The sequence below is a fragment of the Lycium barbarum genome, chromosome 3 (genome assembly GCF_019175385.1).
Source record: "Lycium barbarum isolate Lr01 chromosome 3, ASM1917538v2, whole genome shotgun sequence".
NCBI classification, from domain to species: domain Eukaryota; kingdom Viridiplantae; phylum Streptophyta; class Magnoliopsida; order Solanales; family Solanaceae; genus Lycium; species Lycium barbarum.
The window spans coordinates 132,808,504-132,821,944 of record NC_083339.1 but is presented as its reverse complement, the minus strand read 5'-3'; the positions used below and the strand labels follow the sequence as shown (position 1 = coordinate 132,821,944).

At 35.7% G+C, this 13,441-nt stretch overlaps 2 protein-coding genes across 2 annotated transcripts; both read left to right on the top strand.

Moving 5' to 3' along the window:
• The first annotated feature begins 301 nt into the window (after window positions 1-301).
• Window positions 302-4,098, top strand: LOC132632635 (cysteine-rich receptor-like protein kinase 42). The gene is made up of 6 exons (XM_060348634.1): window positions 302-1,525; window positions 1,949-2,068; window positions 2,181-2,531; window positions 2,627-2,861; window positions 2,951-3,095; window positions 3,478-4,098. The coding sequence occupies exons 1-6, from the start codon at window positions 748-750 to the stop codon at window positions 3,871-3,873; spliced, it is 2,025 nt and encodes a 674-aa protein (XP_060204617.1). The 5' UTR covers window positions 302-747; the 3' UTR covers window positions 3,874-4,098.
• A 2,734-nt stretch (window positions 4,099-6,832) lies between these two features.
• Window positions 6,833-7,870, top strand: LOC132631392 (uncharacterized). Its single transcript, XM_060346968.1, has one exon. It carries the CDS (start codon window positions 6,833-6,835, stop codon window positions 7,868-7,870), a length of 1,038 nt encoding a protein of 345 aa, XP_060202951.1.
• The last annotated feature ends 5,571 nt before the right edge of the window (window positions 7,871-13,441 follow it).

The window sequence follows — 13,441 nt, the reverse complement described above, 5'->3', positions numbered from 1 at the left end:
ATAAAAAACAAATTTAGGGAGCCGCACATGCATTAAGCCTATGAAAAAAATTCAACGATAACTACGTACATAATTACGTACATGTATAAAATTCTAGATTAAAACGACGGTCGCCCTTTGTCGCTGCTAAAAAGGTGGATTCGTCCCTGATTTTAGTTTTAGCAAAATAGAAATGAACAAAATGATATAGATGATCTATTAACAGAAAAGTTCAAAAATATCCAAAAACCAACATGTTGAATTATTACCATAGACCGTTAAGATTTGAGAGCAAATAAGCTGTGATGGAACTTGGAAATTAATACTAGCCATTGATATTACCTCAACTCTCTGTTTCGGAAAAAGAACAAAATTGAATCGAGATCATTGACATTACTTTCAACTTTCCCCAAACGGGGTAGGCCCCGTTAATTTCTTCTCTCTTCTTCTGCAAATTTTTAATTTTTACAACACATTTATGCATTCTCATGTGTATTCTCATAAAGCAAAAAGAGAGAGGAAGAAGAAGAAGGAGAGGTGGAGAAAATTGAAGATAAGTCGACTTTTAGATATTTCCATAAGACTCACATATTGAAACTTTAATCTTTTCATTCCTTCGCATGCTCTGTAACAAATATGTTTATTTGTTACAGAAATACCAAATGTACATGGAATAGAGTAGTTTAGGATTAAAAAAAAATCAATCATTGTCTCTTTAATTCTTTTCACATAAACAAGGAAGAAAAAACAAATTCCTATTTTAATTTAATGCCTATTGCACAAAGATACCTTGAATATGTCACGTTCATCTCCTTAATTTCCTTCATCTTTATGTTATCTCCCTCTCTTGCTGATCCAAGAACTACCATAGCTAATATTTCTTGCAAACCCCTTACAAATGTGGCGATTAACACCAATTTATTCCCTAAATACATGGAAGTCATGGGAACTCTCGATGATTTTATTTCGGAGAATAAGTCTGCAACATATGAAATGAACACAAATGAACCCGATATTTATGGATTAGCGAAATGCCACAACGATCTTTCTCAAGACGAATGCAAGCTCTGTTTCATCGAAGCAAAAAATAAGCTCACCAAATGCATTCCTGCCCCTGGTGGCTCTGTTTATTTAGACGGTTGTTTTCTCAGATACGACAATTATAATTTTTTCGACGAGAGCATACAGAAGAATTCTTCGAGTTATGTTTGTGGTGTTCCCACGGATATAACAAACGATCAGTACATGAAAAGGGATTTTGCAGCAAGAGTTGATCGTGCAATCGCGAATGTCACGGGCATGTCAATAGTAAATAGTGGATTCGGGGCTACGGTTGTGAAAAGCGGGTTGCTTGCTATTTATGCATTAGGCCAATGTTGGGATTATTTGGGACCTGAAGAATGCACTAAGTGTCTGAATAATGCTGGAGATATGGTAAGAAAATGTTTGCCTGCTGCTGAGGGAAAAGCCATAAATGCTGGTTGCTATTTGAGATACTCTTCTAATAAATTCTTCAGTGATGGAGCACTAGTCCTCGCTGATAAAGGTAACAAAAAATGTGAAAAATCAAACAAAAGGATTTTTTTTTTAGATTGTTCCACGTTAGTTTAGTGAATGGACTGGAGTTTCCTCATATGGTTTTGGACAATTCTCATGCTAGCTTTTGTGGTTGAATTAGACTTAATGTCCAATTTCTTAACGTGGTATCAGGGTCGGGTTCAGTTTACCTAATGTTGAAGTCGTATGTTATATCATCCGCGCTTAAGATGTCTATTCTTGGGAGTGTAGGGTGTTACATTGTCTCATATTGGTTGAGGGGATGGGATATTGTCTCCTTGTAAGATTTTGGAAAATCTTCGCCTCCTAAACTAGCTTTGCTAGGCCGAAATGTCCATTTTCTTAACAAATTTAATCGCTAATTTGGATATTTTCTAGCTTACTTTTGGGCCCTTGTTCATCTTTTTTCCAGGACCAACGGAGTGTAAGGATGCATGGATAATTGCAGCGATAGTGTTATCGTCTATCTTGGGACTATTTGCTATTTTAGGAGCCTTTCTAGGCTACCGAAGATATTCTAAGGACAAAGGAGGTATAGTTCTTTAATACTACATATATTATGTCTTCAAATCTTGAATTCTATATACTAAATTTCTGTTTGTTTATGTTCTGATGGATCTTCTGCTTAATCGAGACATATATAGGTACAAAAAGGGTTCATAAGATTCCACTGGCTCTCGAGACATCGAAACTAAATTTCAAGTATGAAGTGCTCCAAAAAGCAACAAGGGATTTTGATCCCTTGAACAAGTTAGGCCAAGGAGGATCTGGTTCAGTATATAAAGGGATTCTTCCTGATGGCAAAACTGTTGCTGTGAAAAGATTATTATACAATACACGTCAATGGGCGGAGGAATTCTTCAATGAGGTCAATTTGATTAGTAGTATCCAACACAAGAATGTTGTGAAATTATTGGGTTGTAGTATAGAAGGACCTGAAAGTCTTCTGGTTTTTGATTGTGTATCTAACAGGAACCTTGATCAAGTGCTATTTGGTAACGATTTTTTGAACTTAGCCTAATTAGTTGTTTTTTTTTTTTTTCTCTTTTTGTTGGAGCATATACGATAATTTGATTGATTTTTATTGAAGATGAGAACAAGCGTCAATTTTTAAGCTGGAAAGAGCGATTTGAAATTATATTGGGAATAGCAGAAGGGCTTGCATATCTTCATGAAGGAAGCAAAGCAAAGATAATCCACAGGGATATTAAAAACACTAATATTCTGGTTGATGATCAACTCGTTCCAAAGATTGCTGATTTTGGACTTGCTCGACGTTTTGCTCCCCATAAAACTCATGTCAGCACTGGAGTTGCGGGAACCTTGTAAGTTATCAGTATTCAAATTTTCATTTCTTAATTATTCAGCTGAAGATTGCTAAAGTGCTGATGATATGATTATAATTCTGCTGTAGGGGATATTTAGCTCCTGAATATCTTCTTCAAGGATGTTTAACAGAGAAAGCAGATGTTTATTCCTTTGGAGTGGTGGCCATAGAGGTTGCATGTTGTATAAAGAGCAATGTCTTTGTGAGCGATTCTGGATCAGTTCTACAATCTGTAAGTCTCACGCCGCCCTCACTTAATCGAGTTTCGAAGACATTATAATGGGCTTTTTTCATTTTTGGCCAGAATTAATTACGAGCGCTGGCTAAAATATACACTGATTCTGTATATAATATGTATACTTTATGTATATGTATACTTAATAGACAAAACATGTGCATTTACCAGCTATTATTTTTTGGAGCGGTCCAAAAATGTAGTTATCCCAAATATATATTGAATATAATTCCATAATCAAAAGTGTGTTCTCCTTAATAATTTAAGCTTTTAGATGATCACTTGGTCACATAGTTCGTGCTTCGTCCTTTGACTGTTTCTGATTGCATTGCCATTTACATGACCATAAATAAAGCATGGTTTTTAACTCTTGTAATAGGTGTGGAGAAATTACAAGTTGAATAAGATTACTGAGTCCATAGACAGCAGGCTGATGAGTGATTTTCAAGAACAGGAGGCATCACGCGTGCTTCAGCTAGGGCTATTGTGTACACAAACTAGAAGATTTTCACGACCATCTATGTCTCAAGTGGTAACGATCCTAAGAAATGAAGAAATTGAAATTCCAGTGCCAATGCAACCTCCATTCCAGAACTCAAGTTTACTAGCCCCTCCAGATACAAGTAGTCCGTCCGTAACTAAAGATAGTTTCTGCTCAGAATGGTATTCCACTGATGGAATTTCTATTCAATCTTCTGAGTTTGCTAGCCTATCTAGCTCTCAATCAAGTGATTTTTCGACGAGTGAAAACAGTAGACTCTTGAAAATCTCTTGAGGATTTTGGTTGCTTACGATTACTCATGGATTTACATTAGTCCTCCCCAGGGCAATGAACCAAGATCAATGATTTGGAATTGACCCTATTTGCACATATGTAAACTTTCTGAGCAGAGCCTTGACTTACTTGTAAATCACATCGTTTCTTTCGTTGGTGTAACTGTAACTGTATAATTCAAGAGGATGAAATAGATTGAATCGATAGAGCTTTTGTCTATGGAAATGTACATCGCCAGTACTGAAAAATGCAATTTCAGTTTCTTGTCCTGATAAAATGATCTTAGTAGTTGATAGCTACTCTGAGCCTCTGAAGCAGAGACTTAATATTGACCTCCAAGAAACAGAAAATACATGGTGGTGACAGGGGCAAAAATATGCTACTTGTCCTACTGGGCACTAGTCTTTTAGATAAGAAAATAACATAAGAGAAGTTGAATTTGAGCTGCATAACTTTTTTCTAAGCATTAAGAACATTTTTCCATGGTGATGAGATCTTGGGGATCCTATAAACATGATGAGTTACAGTATTTCATAAGTTTTAATGATTGACAAAAGACCCAAGGACCAGGTCCTCCATCAGGTTGCATGGGAGTACTGCACGGTACTTAACAGCTGTAAATCTGCTGCACTGTTCAGGCAGAACTGCAGCAGCACAACTGTATGTGTACTAGAAACTAAAAGCCCTTGAAAAGTTACCACTCATGGTCACATGTTCCTCACATGCTCTTTATTTGGTCTCATATTTATAAAACATGTTGGACATTATTTGACCTAACACTTGAAAACCTAAAAAGATTAGACTCTTACAAGTGCAGACGCCACAGTTCTTCTTGGGGCTTTCAAGAACAAGCTAAGACAAATTTCAAGGCCCAGATCTCAACAATGGAAGATGTTTTGAGTCCTAGAATTGTCTAGTCTTTATGATCTCTACATTGTAAACCTACACTTCTTTAAGAAGAGTTTCGTAGGTAGTTTGTCTTTATCAAGCTTTTGTTGTAAACACTTCGCTAGAGTTAGTCATAGTGGTGTGAGGATTCAGCTAGAGTTAGCTAAATTAGTTTGGTGGTTGACTAGAGTTAGTCAAAGAAAGTGCTTGCAATAGAGTTATTGTAAGGGGAGGGATTAAGAGTTTAATTCCTAAGTTGCAAAAGCTTGTAATCTGAAACATTGCTCAGTTTAGTGAAGTTGGAAATCCTACTGGTGTAGGTCGTGGTTTTAATCCCTTGAGTAAGGAGTTTTCCACGTAAATATCTTGTCTTATTTACTTTCCATCATTATCTATGAAAACTGCTTAGGGACCAGGTCCCTTAAACTGTTTTGGTGAACCTTCAGGTGGTGAACACTAAAAGGGTGGACTCATAGGTTCTATCAAAACATATTTCATATCTGAAATACATTCCTTTAATGTTCCTAATAAGATCTATGGAGCATTTTATAATAGTAAGCACTGGGTTTGCACTTTTGTCCCTCTTTTGTGTTGGTCTTTAATTTTTTCCCCTCATAACAGACAACTTTTTTGCGGCGCATAAATTTATATTTTCATATCATAATATCAACAAGTTATGCCCCGCATGAGTAAAGAATATATGCTCCGCTAGGCATAAATTCTATTGCCGACGGATAAAAATTTAAAGACCAGCCCATTTGAAGGACAACTCGTGCAATTTCTTTGTGTTCTGAAGCTTTGTCAACAAGGGAGTCCAAATTAGGCTACGAAAACCGGGTACCGTTGTGTGCATATTCATTGGCAGGTTTAGCACTTACTAAAAGCACAACTACATATGGTTCACAACATAACTAAAAACACAACTACATACGGTTCACAACTTATTTTCACAAGTGAAGTCTGAGGAGAGTAGAGTGCAGGGGCGGACGTAACTTATGGCTAGGGATGTCATCCGACACGGCTTCGTCAAAAATTTTAATTAATATTTATATCTATAATCTAGAAAAAGAACATAATAGTATAACTATAATACAAATGACTCTGCTTACACAAAAGACTATTTGGCTTGCTGGTTTGGTGCCTCATTACTTTACTGTACGCCTAGGGATCAAATCCACTCTATACCTTTGCGCTAGCATTTCTTATAATTTTCTTTAAGGGTTGATGGCTAAATAAAAGCAGGTTCCAAGTAAGGATCGAACCCAAACACCGTTCTTACTAAAAGCCAAAAAATCCCAACCAATATTAAATATTTTGAAACGAAGTTTAAGGTGAATTATATTTCAAGCTAAACTTAAAACCTTAACTTGAAAAATTACTCATTATTCCCTTCAGTTTGTTCGACACCACTTACGAAAATTTTTGCGTACGCTACTAGTAAAGTGTACCCGAGTTTTTACCCTTACCTCCCGGAAAGGTTCACCACTAGTTCAATTCCTACTTAAAAAGAAATTGATCTTTGTCTCTTATTTTGGAATATATGAATGCTAAATTTGTAATGCTTCAAACCATATAAAGGAAACACCATCATTAAGTTCCCTAATTAGCAAAATGTTCCATATATTTAAAAGTAGAGTATCTATTTTCGGAAGTCTTCGTATGGTAAATATTTTATTTTATGAGTAAACAGATGAGCATCGACTCAGATCTCAGACTATATTTATATATTGTTATGAAATGATAGTGGATGTCCATTAGTTAAGATAGTGGTCATTAGTTAAGATAGTGGACATTAGTGGAGATAGTGTTGATGACAAAGTCATGATGATGTTGCCATGTGAGCCCATATGACCATCATTGTATGAGGCTATATATATCCATTCATCTGTTGACGGATAGTACAACAAAAATTAGTAAAACAAAGTATTCTTCGTTTCTCTCTCTGTGTGTGAGTCATACTACTTACTTATTTTAGTGGTTAGTTTTATTTTATAACACGTTATCAGCACGAGACTCTACCGTCTCAAGAAATTCTTGAAGGCTAAGGTAATATTTTTATTCTCTCTATTTTATGGCTAACCTTACAAAACTCGAGTTCGTTGCCCTTGATATTTCAGGTAAGAACTACCTATCATGGGTGCTAGATGCTGAAATCCATCTTGATGCTATGGGTCTTGGAGACACCATTAAAGAAAATAATAAAGCATCCAACCAAGAAAATGCCAAGGTTATGATATTCTTGCGTCATCATCTTAATGAGGACCTAAAAATTGAATATCTTACTATTAAGAATCCACTCGTTTTATGGAAAAACTTGAAAGAAAGGTATGACCACCTGAAGATGGTCTTCCTCCCAAAAGCACGACATGAATGGATCAATCTAAGGCTACAAGATTTCAAATCAGTTATGAAGTATAACTCTGAGATGTTCAGAATTACTTCTATATTGACACTATGTAGAGAAAAGATTAGTGATTCTGATAAGCTGGAAAAGACGTTCTCCACTTTTCATGCCTCGAATGTGCTCCTGCAGCAGCAATATCGAGAGAAAGGTTTCACAAAGCATTGTGATTTGATTGCTCATCTTCTTGTGGCTGAACAAAATAATGATTTGCTGATGAAAAATCACGAAAATCGACCTACTGGCGCTGCACCACTCCCCGAAGTGAATGAGGTGTATGCCCACTACTCCAGGCGTGGAAAAGGTCGTGGCCCCGGTCGTGGTCATGATAATAGTCGTGGTCGTGGTCGTTATAATGGTCAAAGAAGAAATTATTTTCCTGCTGTTAGTCACTCTTCAAAGAAAAATCACCACCAAAAGGGGAAAAAGAAGGATGATAGGCATGAAGTGCCAGAAGCACGTGGCTCAGAAAACAAATGTTATCGATGTGGTGGAAGTGGACACTGGTCACGTACCTGTCGTACGGCAAAGCACGTGGTTGAGATTTATCAGGCATCAATTAAAAGAAAAGAGAAAAATCTCGAAGCTAATTTTATCTCTGAAAATCAAGTTGACATCACACACTTGGATGTAGCAGATTTCTTTGAGCATCCTGAAGGAAAGATAAATCACTTGATTGGTCATGGTTCTGTGGTTAGAGATGATTGAGTTGTTTATTTTAATCTTTACTAATCATAGTAGTTGATGAATAAAAGACCATGTGACAGTGAGTAAGATTACTATATTTAATGCAATAGTACAATATCATTATTTATGTGTTAATTGAATGTAGTTAATGCGAGTACGCATATATTTTGTGATATTAATAAAAGATATTACGTTTGCAATGGTTTAAGAATGTTATATCATTAATAAACAAGTGAAGTTGCACAATTATTAAATTGAACTATGACACACTTAGAAAGAGATGTTAGATACTTTTGTATATGATATAAGACAATTGGTAGTTTACAAGCAGTTTTATATAATGCACTTATAACACCTCGTAAATGCTTATTTTTCCTAACTAAAGAAAAGGAAATTATGGGTAGTTTACAAGCAGTTTTATTTTATGTACTTGCTTTACACCTCGTAAATGCTTATTTTTCCTAACTAAAGAAAAGGAAATTATGGGTACAGTACTATTTATAGCGATTGTTTACAGCAACTCTGTTAATCATAATTTTTAATTTCGAGTCCTTATTTCGGTATAAGAAATTTTTGGTTATCCACAGAAATGTGTTATTAAATTAGTCTGTTGACCTAATAAGTTAAGTAAATATCCTAAATGATATATAGGCTTGGATTATTATATTGAAACGTTGTATTGGTATGTAGTTTCATTTGTTTGTACAACTTTGGTTTGTATTTAGATTACTGGAATTTCTAATACTTAGTATTTATTTTGCTTTGTTTGTGTCATTTCATTCGAAGATATGGATAACTCTCAAAGTAAGTTTGGATTAAAATCCAATTATGAAGACATATGTTTGATTGATTCTGCTACCACACACACGATCTTCAAGGACAAGAAATATTTTTCTCATTTACTTATGGGTAAGGCAAATGTTAATACCATTTCTGGTAGTACTAATTTGATTGAAGGCTCCGGAAGAGCCGCCATAATTTTGCCTAAGGGAACAAAACTCATTATAAAGGATGCCATGTTCTCTCCTAAGTCCAGAAGGAACTTATTAAGTTTTAAAGATATCCGTCAAAATGGATACCATATTAAAACAATGGATGAGATGAATCTTGAATATATTGGTATCACCAAGGATGTCTCTGGCCAAAAAGTTGTTATAGAAAAGTTTCCTGCTTTGTCTTCTGGCTTATATTGGACAAAAATTGGAGTAATTGAGACACATTCTGTCGTAAACCAGAAGTTTATGGACTCCAATATGTTTGTACTTTGGCATGATCGATTGGGACACCCTGGATCTATAATGATGAGACGAATTATAGAAAATTCAAATGGGCATCCATTAAAGAACCTGAAGATTCTTTTAAACAATGAATTTTCTTGCCCTTCTTGTTATCAAGGCAAGTTAATTATTAGGCCATCACCTACAAAGGTTGAGTTTGAATCCCCTGAATTTTTGAAACGTATACATGGGGATATTTGTGGACCAATTCACCCCCCGAGTGGGTCATTTAGATATTTTATGGTCCTAATAGATGTTTCTTCTAGATGGTCTCATGTGTGCCTACTGTCATCTCGCAACCTGGCGTTTGCGAAATTATTGGCACAAATAATTCGATTACGGGCACAATTTCCTGATAATCCGATAAAGTCTATTCGCCTTGATAATGCTGCAGAGTTTTCATCCCAAACATTTAATGATTATTGTTTATCAATTGGGATAAGAGTTGAACATCCTGTAGCTCATGTTCACACTCAAAATGGCCTTGCAGAGTCATTAATTAAACGTTTGCAGCTGATTGCAAGACCATTGCTCATGAAAACGAGGTTGCCCACGACAGTCTGGGGTCACGCTATTTTGCATGCAGCAACACTCGTTCGTCTCAGACCGACAAACTATCATAAATTTTCTCCGTTGCAATTGGTTTTGGGTCAAGAACCTAATATATCCCATCTAAGAATTTTTGGATGTGCCGTATGTGCCTGTAGCACCACCACATCGCACCAAGATGGGTCCCCAAAGAAGATTAGGAATATATGTTGGGTTTTAATCGCCCTCCATTATTCGCTACCTTGAACCATTAACCGGAGATTTGTTCACTGCTCGATTTGCAGATTGTCAATTTGATGAGACAATTTTCCCAAAATTAGGGGGAGAGAATAATGAAATAAAAAGGGAAATTTTGTCGAATAATTCATCATTGTCTCATCTTGATCCACGTGCCTCTATTTGTGAGCAAGAGGTTCAAAAGATTATTCACTTATAGAAAATAACAAATCAAATGCCAGACGCATTTACAGATTTGAAAAGGATTACCAAATCACATATCCCTGCAGAGAATGTCCCGATTCGGATTGATGTCCCTGTAGGACCATCTACTAGTGTCATAGCAAACGAGTCCAAAGCACGCCAGAAGCGTGGTAGACCATTGGGTTCTAAGGATCGAAATCCTAGAAAAAGAAAAACAAATGGTCAAGATGACACTACGAAAGAACCTCACAAAGAAATTCGAGATTTGAGCAATAGTGATATTCTTGAAGAAATCAATGAGCCTGAGACTCAAGAAAATGAGGAAATATCAATTAATCCAATTAATGTTGGGACTAATTTGAATAGATTGGAAATAAATGTGGATTATGTCTTTGCCTATAATGTTGCAACAAGAATTATGCAAGATAGTGAAAATCTTGAACCCCAATCTGTTAAAGAATGCCAAGAAAGACGTGATTGGCCAAAGTGGCAAGAGGCAATTCAATCAGAATTAAACTCACTTACCAAACGGGAAGTTTTTGGACCTGTAGTCCAAACACCTAATGGCATTAAACCTGTTGGTTATAAATGGGTTTTTGTGCGAAAAAGAAATGAGAAAAATGAGATACAAAGATATAAGGCACGCCTTGTTGCACAAGGATTTTCACAAAGGCCTGGTGTTGATTATGAAGAGACATACTCCCCTGTTATGGATGCAATAACATTACGTTATCTCATTAGTTTCGTTGTCCATGAGAGACTTAAGATGCATTTGATGGATGTAGTTACAGCCTATCTATATGGATCACTTGAAAATAAAATATACATGAAAATCCCTGAAGGATTTAAGATGCCTGAAGCATGTAGTTCAAAGTCTCGGGAAATGTATTCAATCAGATTACAAAGATCATTGTATGGTTTGAAGCAATCCGGGCGCATGTGGTATAACCGCCTTAGTGAATATTTGTTAAAGGAAGGCTATACAAATGATGCAATTTGCCCATGTGTTTTTATAAAGAAAGTAATATCGGAGTTTGTTGTACTTGCTGTATATGTTGACGACATAAACCTTATTGGAACTCCTGCAGAGCTCAAAAAGGCAATTAATTATTTAAAGAAGGAATTTGAGATGAAAGATCTTGGAGAGACAAAATTATGCCTTGGTTTGCAAATTGAACATTTGACAAATGGCATTTTTGTCCATCAATCTGCCTATACAGAGAAAGTGTTGAAACGATTTTATATGGATGAAGCACATCCATTAAGTACTCTGATGGTTGTTCGATCACTTGATGCGAATAAAGATCCGTTCCGACCTCAAGAAAAGAATGAGGAAATTCTTGGTCCAGAAGTACCATATCTTAGTGCAATTGGTGCACTAATGTATCTTGCCAATACCACAAGGCCTGACATAGCATTTTCAGTTAATGTGTTAGCGAGACATAGTTGTGCTCCTACAAGGAGACACTGGAACGGAATTAAACACACATTGAGGTATCTAAAGGGGACTATCGATTTGGGCTTATATTATTCTAGCAATTGCAGTCCCGATCTTGTTGGTTATGCCGATGCAGGGTATTTATCTGACCCGCATAAAGCTAGATCTCAAACAGGCTATGTATTTATTTGTGGGGGCGCTGCCATATCTTGGCGATCTACAAAGCAGTCTATTGTGGCTACCTCATCAAATCATGCTGAGATAATAGTTATTCATGAAGTTAGTCGTGAAGTTGTGTGGCTAAGGTCAATGATACATCTCATTCGAGAAAAGTGTGGTTTGAAATGTGATAAAATACCCACAATCTTATATGAAGATAATGCAGCATGCATTGCCCAATTGAAAGGAGGTTTCATAAAAGGAGATAGAACGAAGCATATTTCACCAAAGTTATTCTTCACACATGATCTCCAGAAGAATGGTGATATTGATGTGCAACAAATCCGTTCAAGTGACAACCCTGCAGATTTGTTCACCAAATCTTTACCAACTTCAACTCTTGAGAAGATGATATTCAAGATTGGAATGCGAAGACTCCGACATCTGAATTTTGGTCTTTGTCAGGGGGAGTGAAATACGTGTTGTACTCTTTTTCCCTTAACCAAGGTTTTGTCCCATTGGGTTTTTCTTGGTAAGGTTTTTAATGAGGCAGCTCTCAAAGCGTATTACTAGATATGTGTACTCTTTTTCCTTCACTAGGACTTTTTCCCACAGATTTTTTTAATAAGGTTTTAACGAGGCACGCCATCTAATTAATAGACATCCAAAGGGGAGTGTTATGAAATGATAGTGGATGTCCATTAGTTAAGATAGTGGACATTAGTTAAGATAGTTGACATTAGTGGAGATAGTGTTGATGACAAAGTCATGATGATGTTGTCATGTGAGCCCATATGACCATCATTGTATGAGGCTATATATATCCATTCATCTGTTGATGGATAGTACAACAAAAATTAATAAAACAAAGTATTTTTCATTTCTCTCTCTGTATGTGAGTCATACTACTTACTTATTTTAGTGGTTAGTTTTATTTTATAACATATATCAAGTATTACTTATTTGTTTAATGCTGTGGCAGGCCAACTTGCCTGCCCAAAAATATGATATTTTTTCTTTTAGTGTTTTGCCCGTTGCCCTTATCCCTAGACCCTAAGCATGTATTCTAGCACCTTAGTTGTTATAAAACTCTATATAAGACAAATACAAACCCTAGTAAAAAGCCTCATTTCATTGTTCGCCTCCTTTTGTTCTTTTTTTTTTTCTGAAATATTTTCCATTTATAGCATTTATTGTCTTTCACAATGTATGGATTTTTGTTAAAGTTCATGTCTCTCACTTTTATAGCATATAACATACATCAGTGTAACTCACTTTTTTGTTTTTGCCTTCTACTGCTTCTTTGAAGCTGCTTTGCATTAACTTTTTCTATATCATTGTTTTACGTATGGAAAAGTTGAAACAGATAATTAATTTTCCATTTTTTGAGTTTTGTTTGTGAAATTATGTGCAAAATCTTCCATCCGCTTGCTAAACAATAATGAGCAAAGCGGCCATCTTTTGCGCAAATGAAAATAATGCTTTGAAAAACTAGGTACCCTTTATATGGTGTACTTTTGCTGGATCTAAAAGGTTTACATTATTTATATGTTTGACCTTCCTAGATTCAAAGAGCAGACATTGTGTTTAAATTCAAAGTGCAGAAATTTTTTATATTCAAAGTACAGAAATTGTTATCTATTACTATGCTGAAATATATCTTCCACATCCACTAAGAGGCAATTTTTCTTTATAACAGCTTTTTAATTATATATGACATCATCTATCATTATAGAGGTACATTTTTTT

Bases quoted from the DNA above. Each gene is read 5' to 3' on its own strand.
- LOC132632635 (XM_060348634.1), top strand. From the start codon at position 748: ATGCCTATTGCACAAAGATACCTTGAATATGTCACGTTCATCTCCTTA. The intron at 1,526-1,948 runs GTAACAAAAAAT...TCTTTTTTCCAG, and splicing joins ACTAGTCCTCGCTGATAAAG to GACCAACGGAGTGTAAGGAT. The intron at 2,532-2,626 runs GTAACGATTTTT...TTTTTATTGAAG, and splicing joins CCTTGATCAAGTGCTATTTG to ATGAGAACAAGCGTCAATTT.
- LOC132631392 (XM_060346968.1), top strand. From the start codon at position 6,833: ATGGCTAACCTTACAAAACTCGAGTTCGTTGCCCTTGATATTTCAGGT.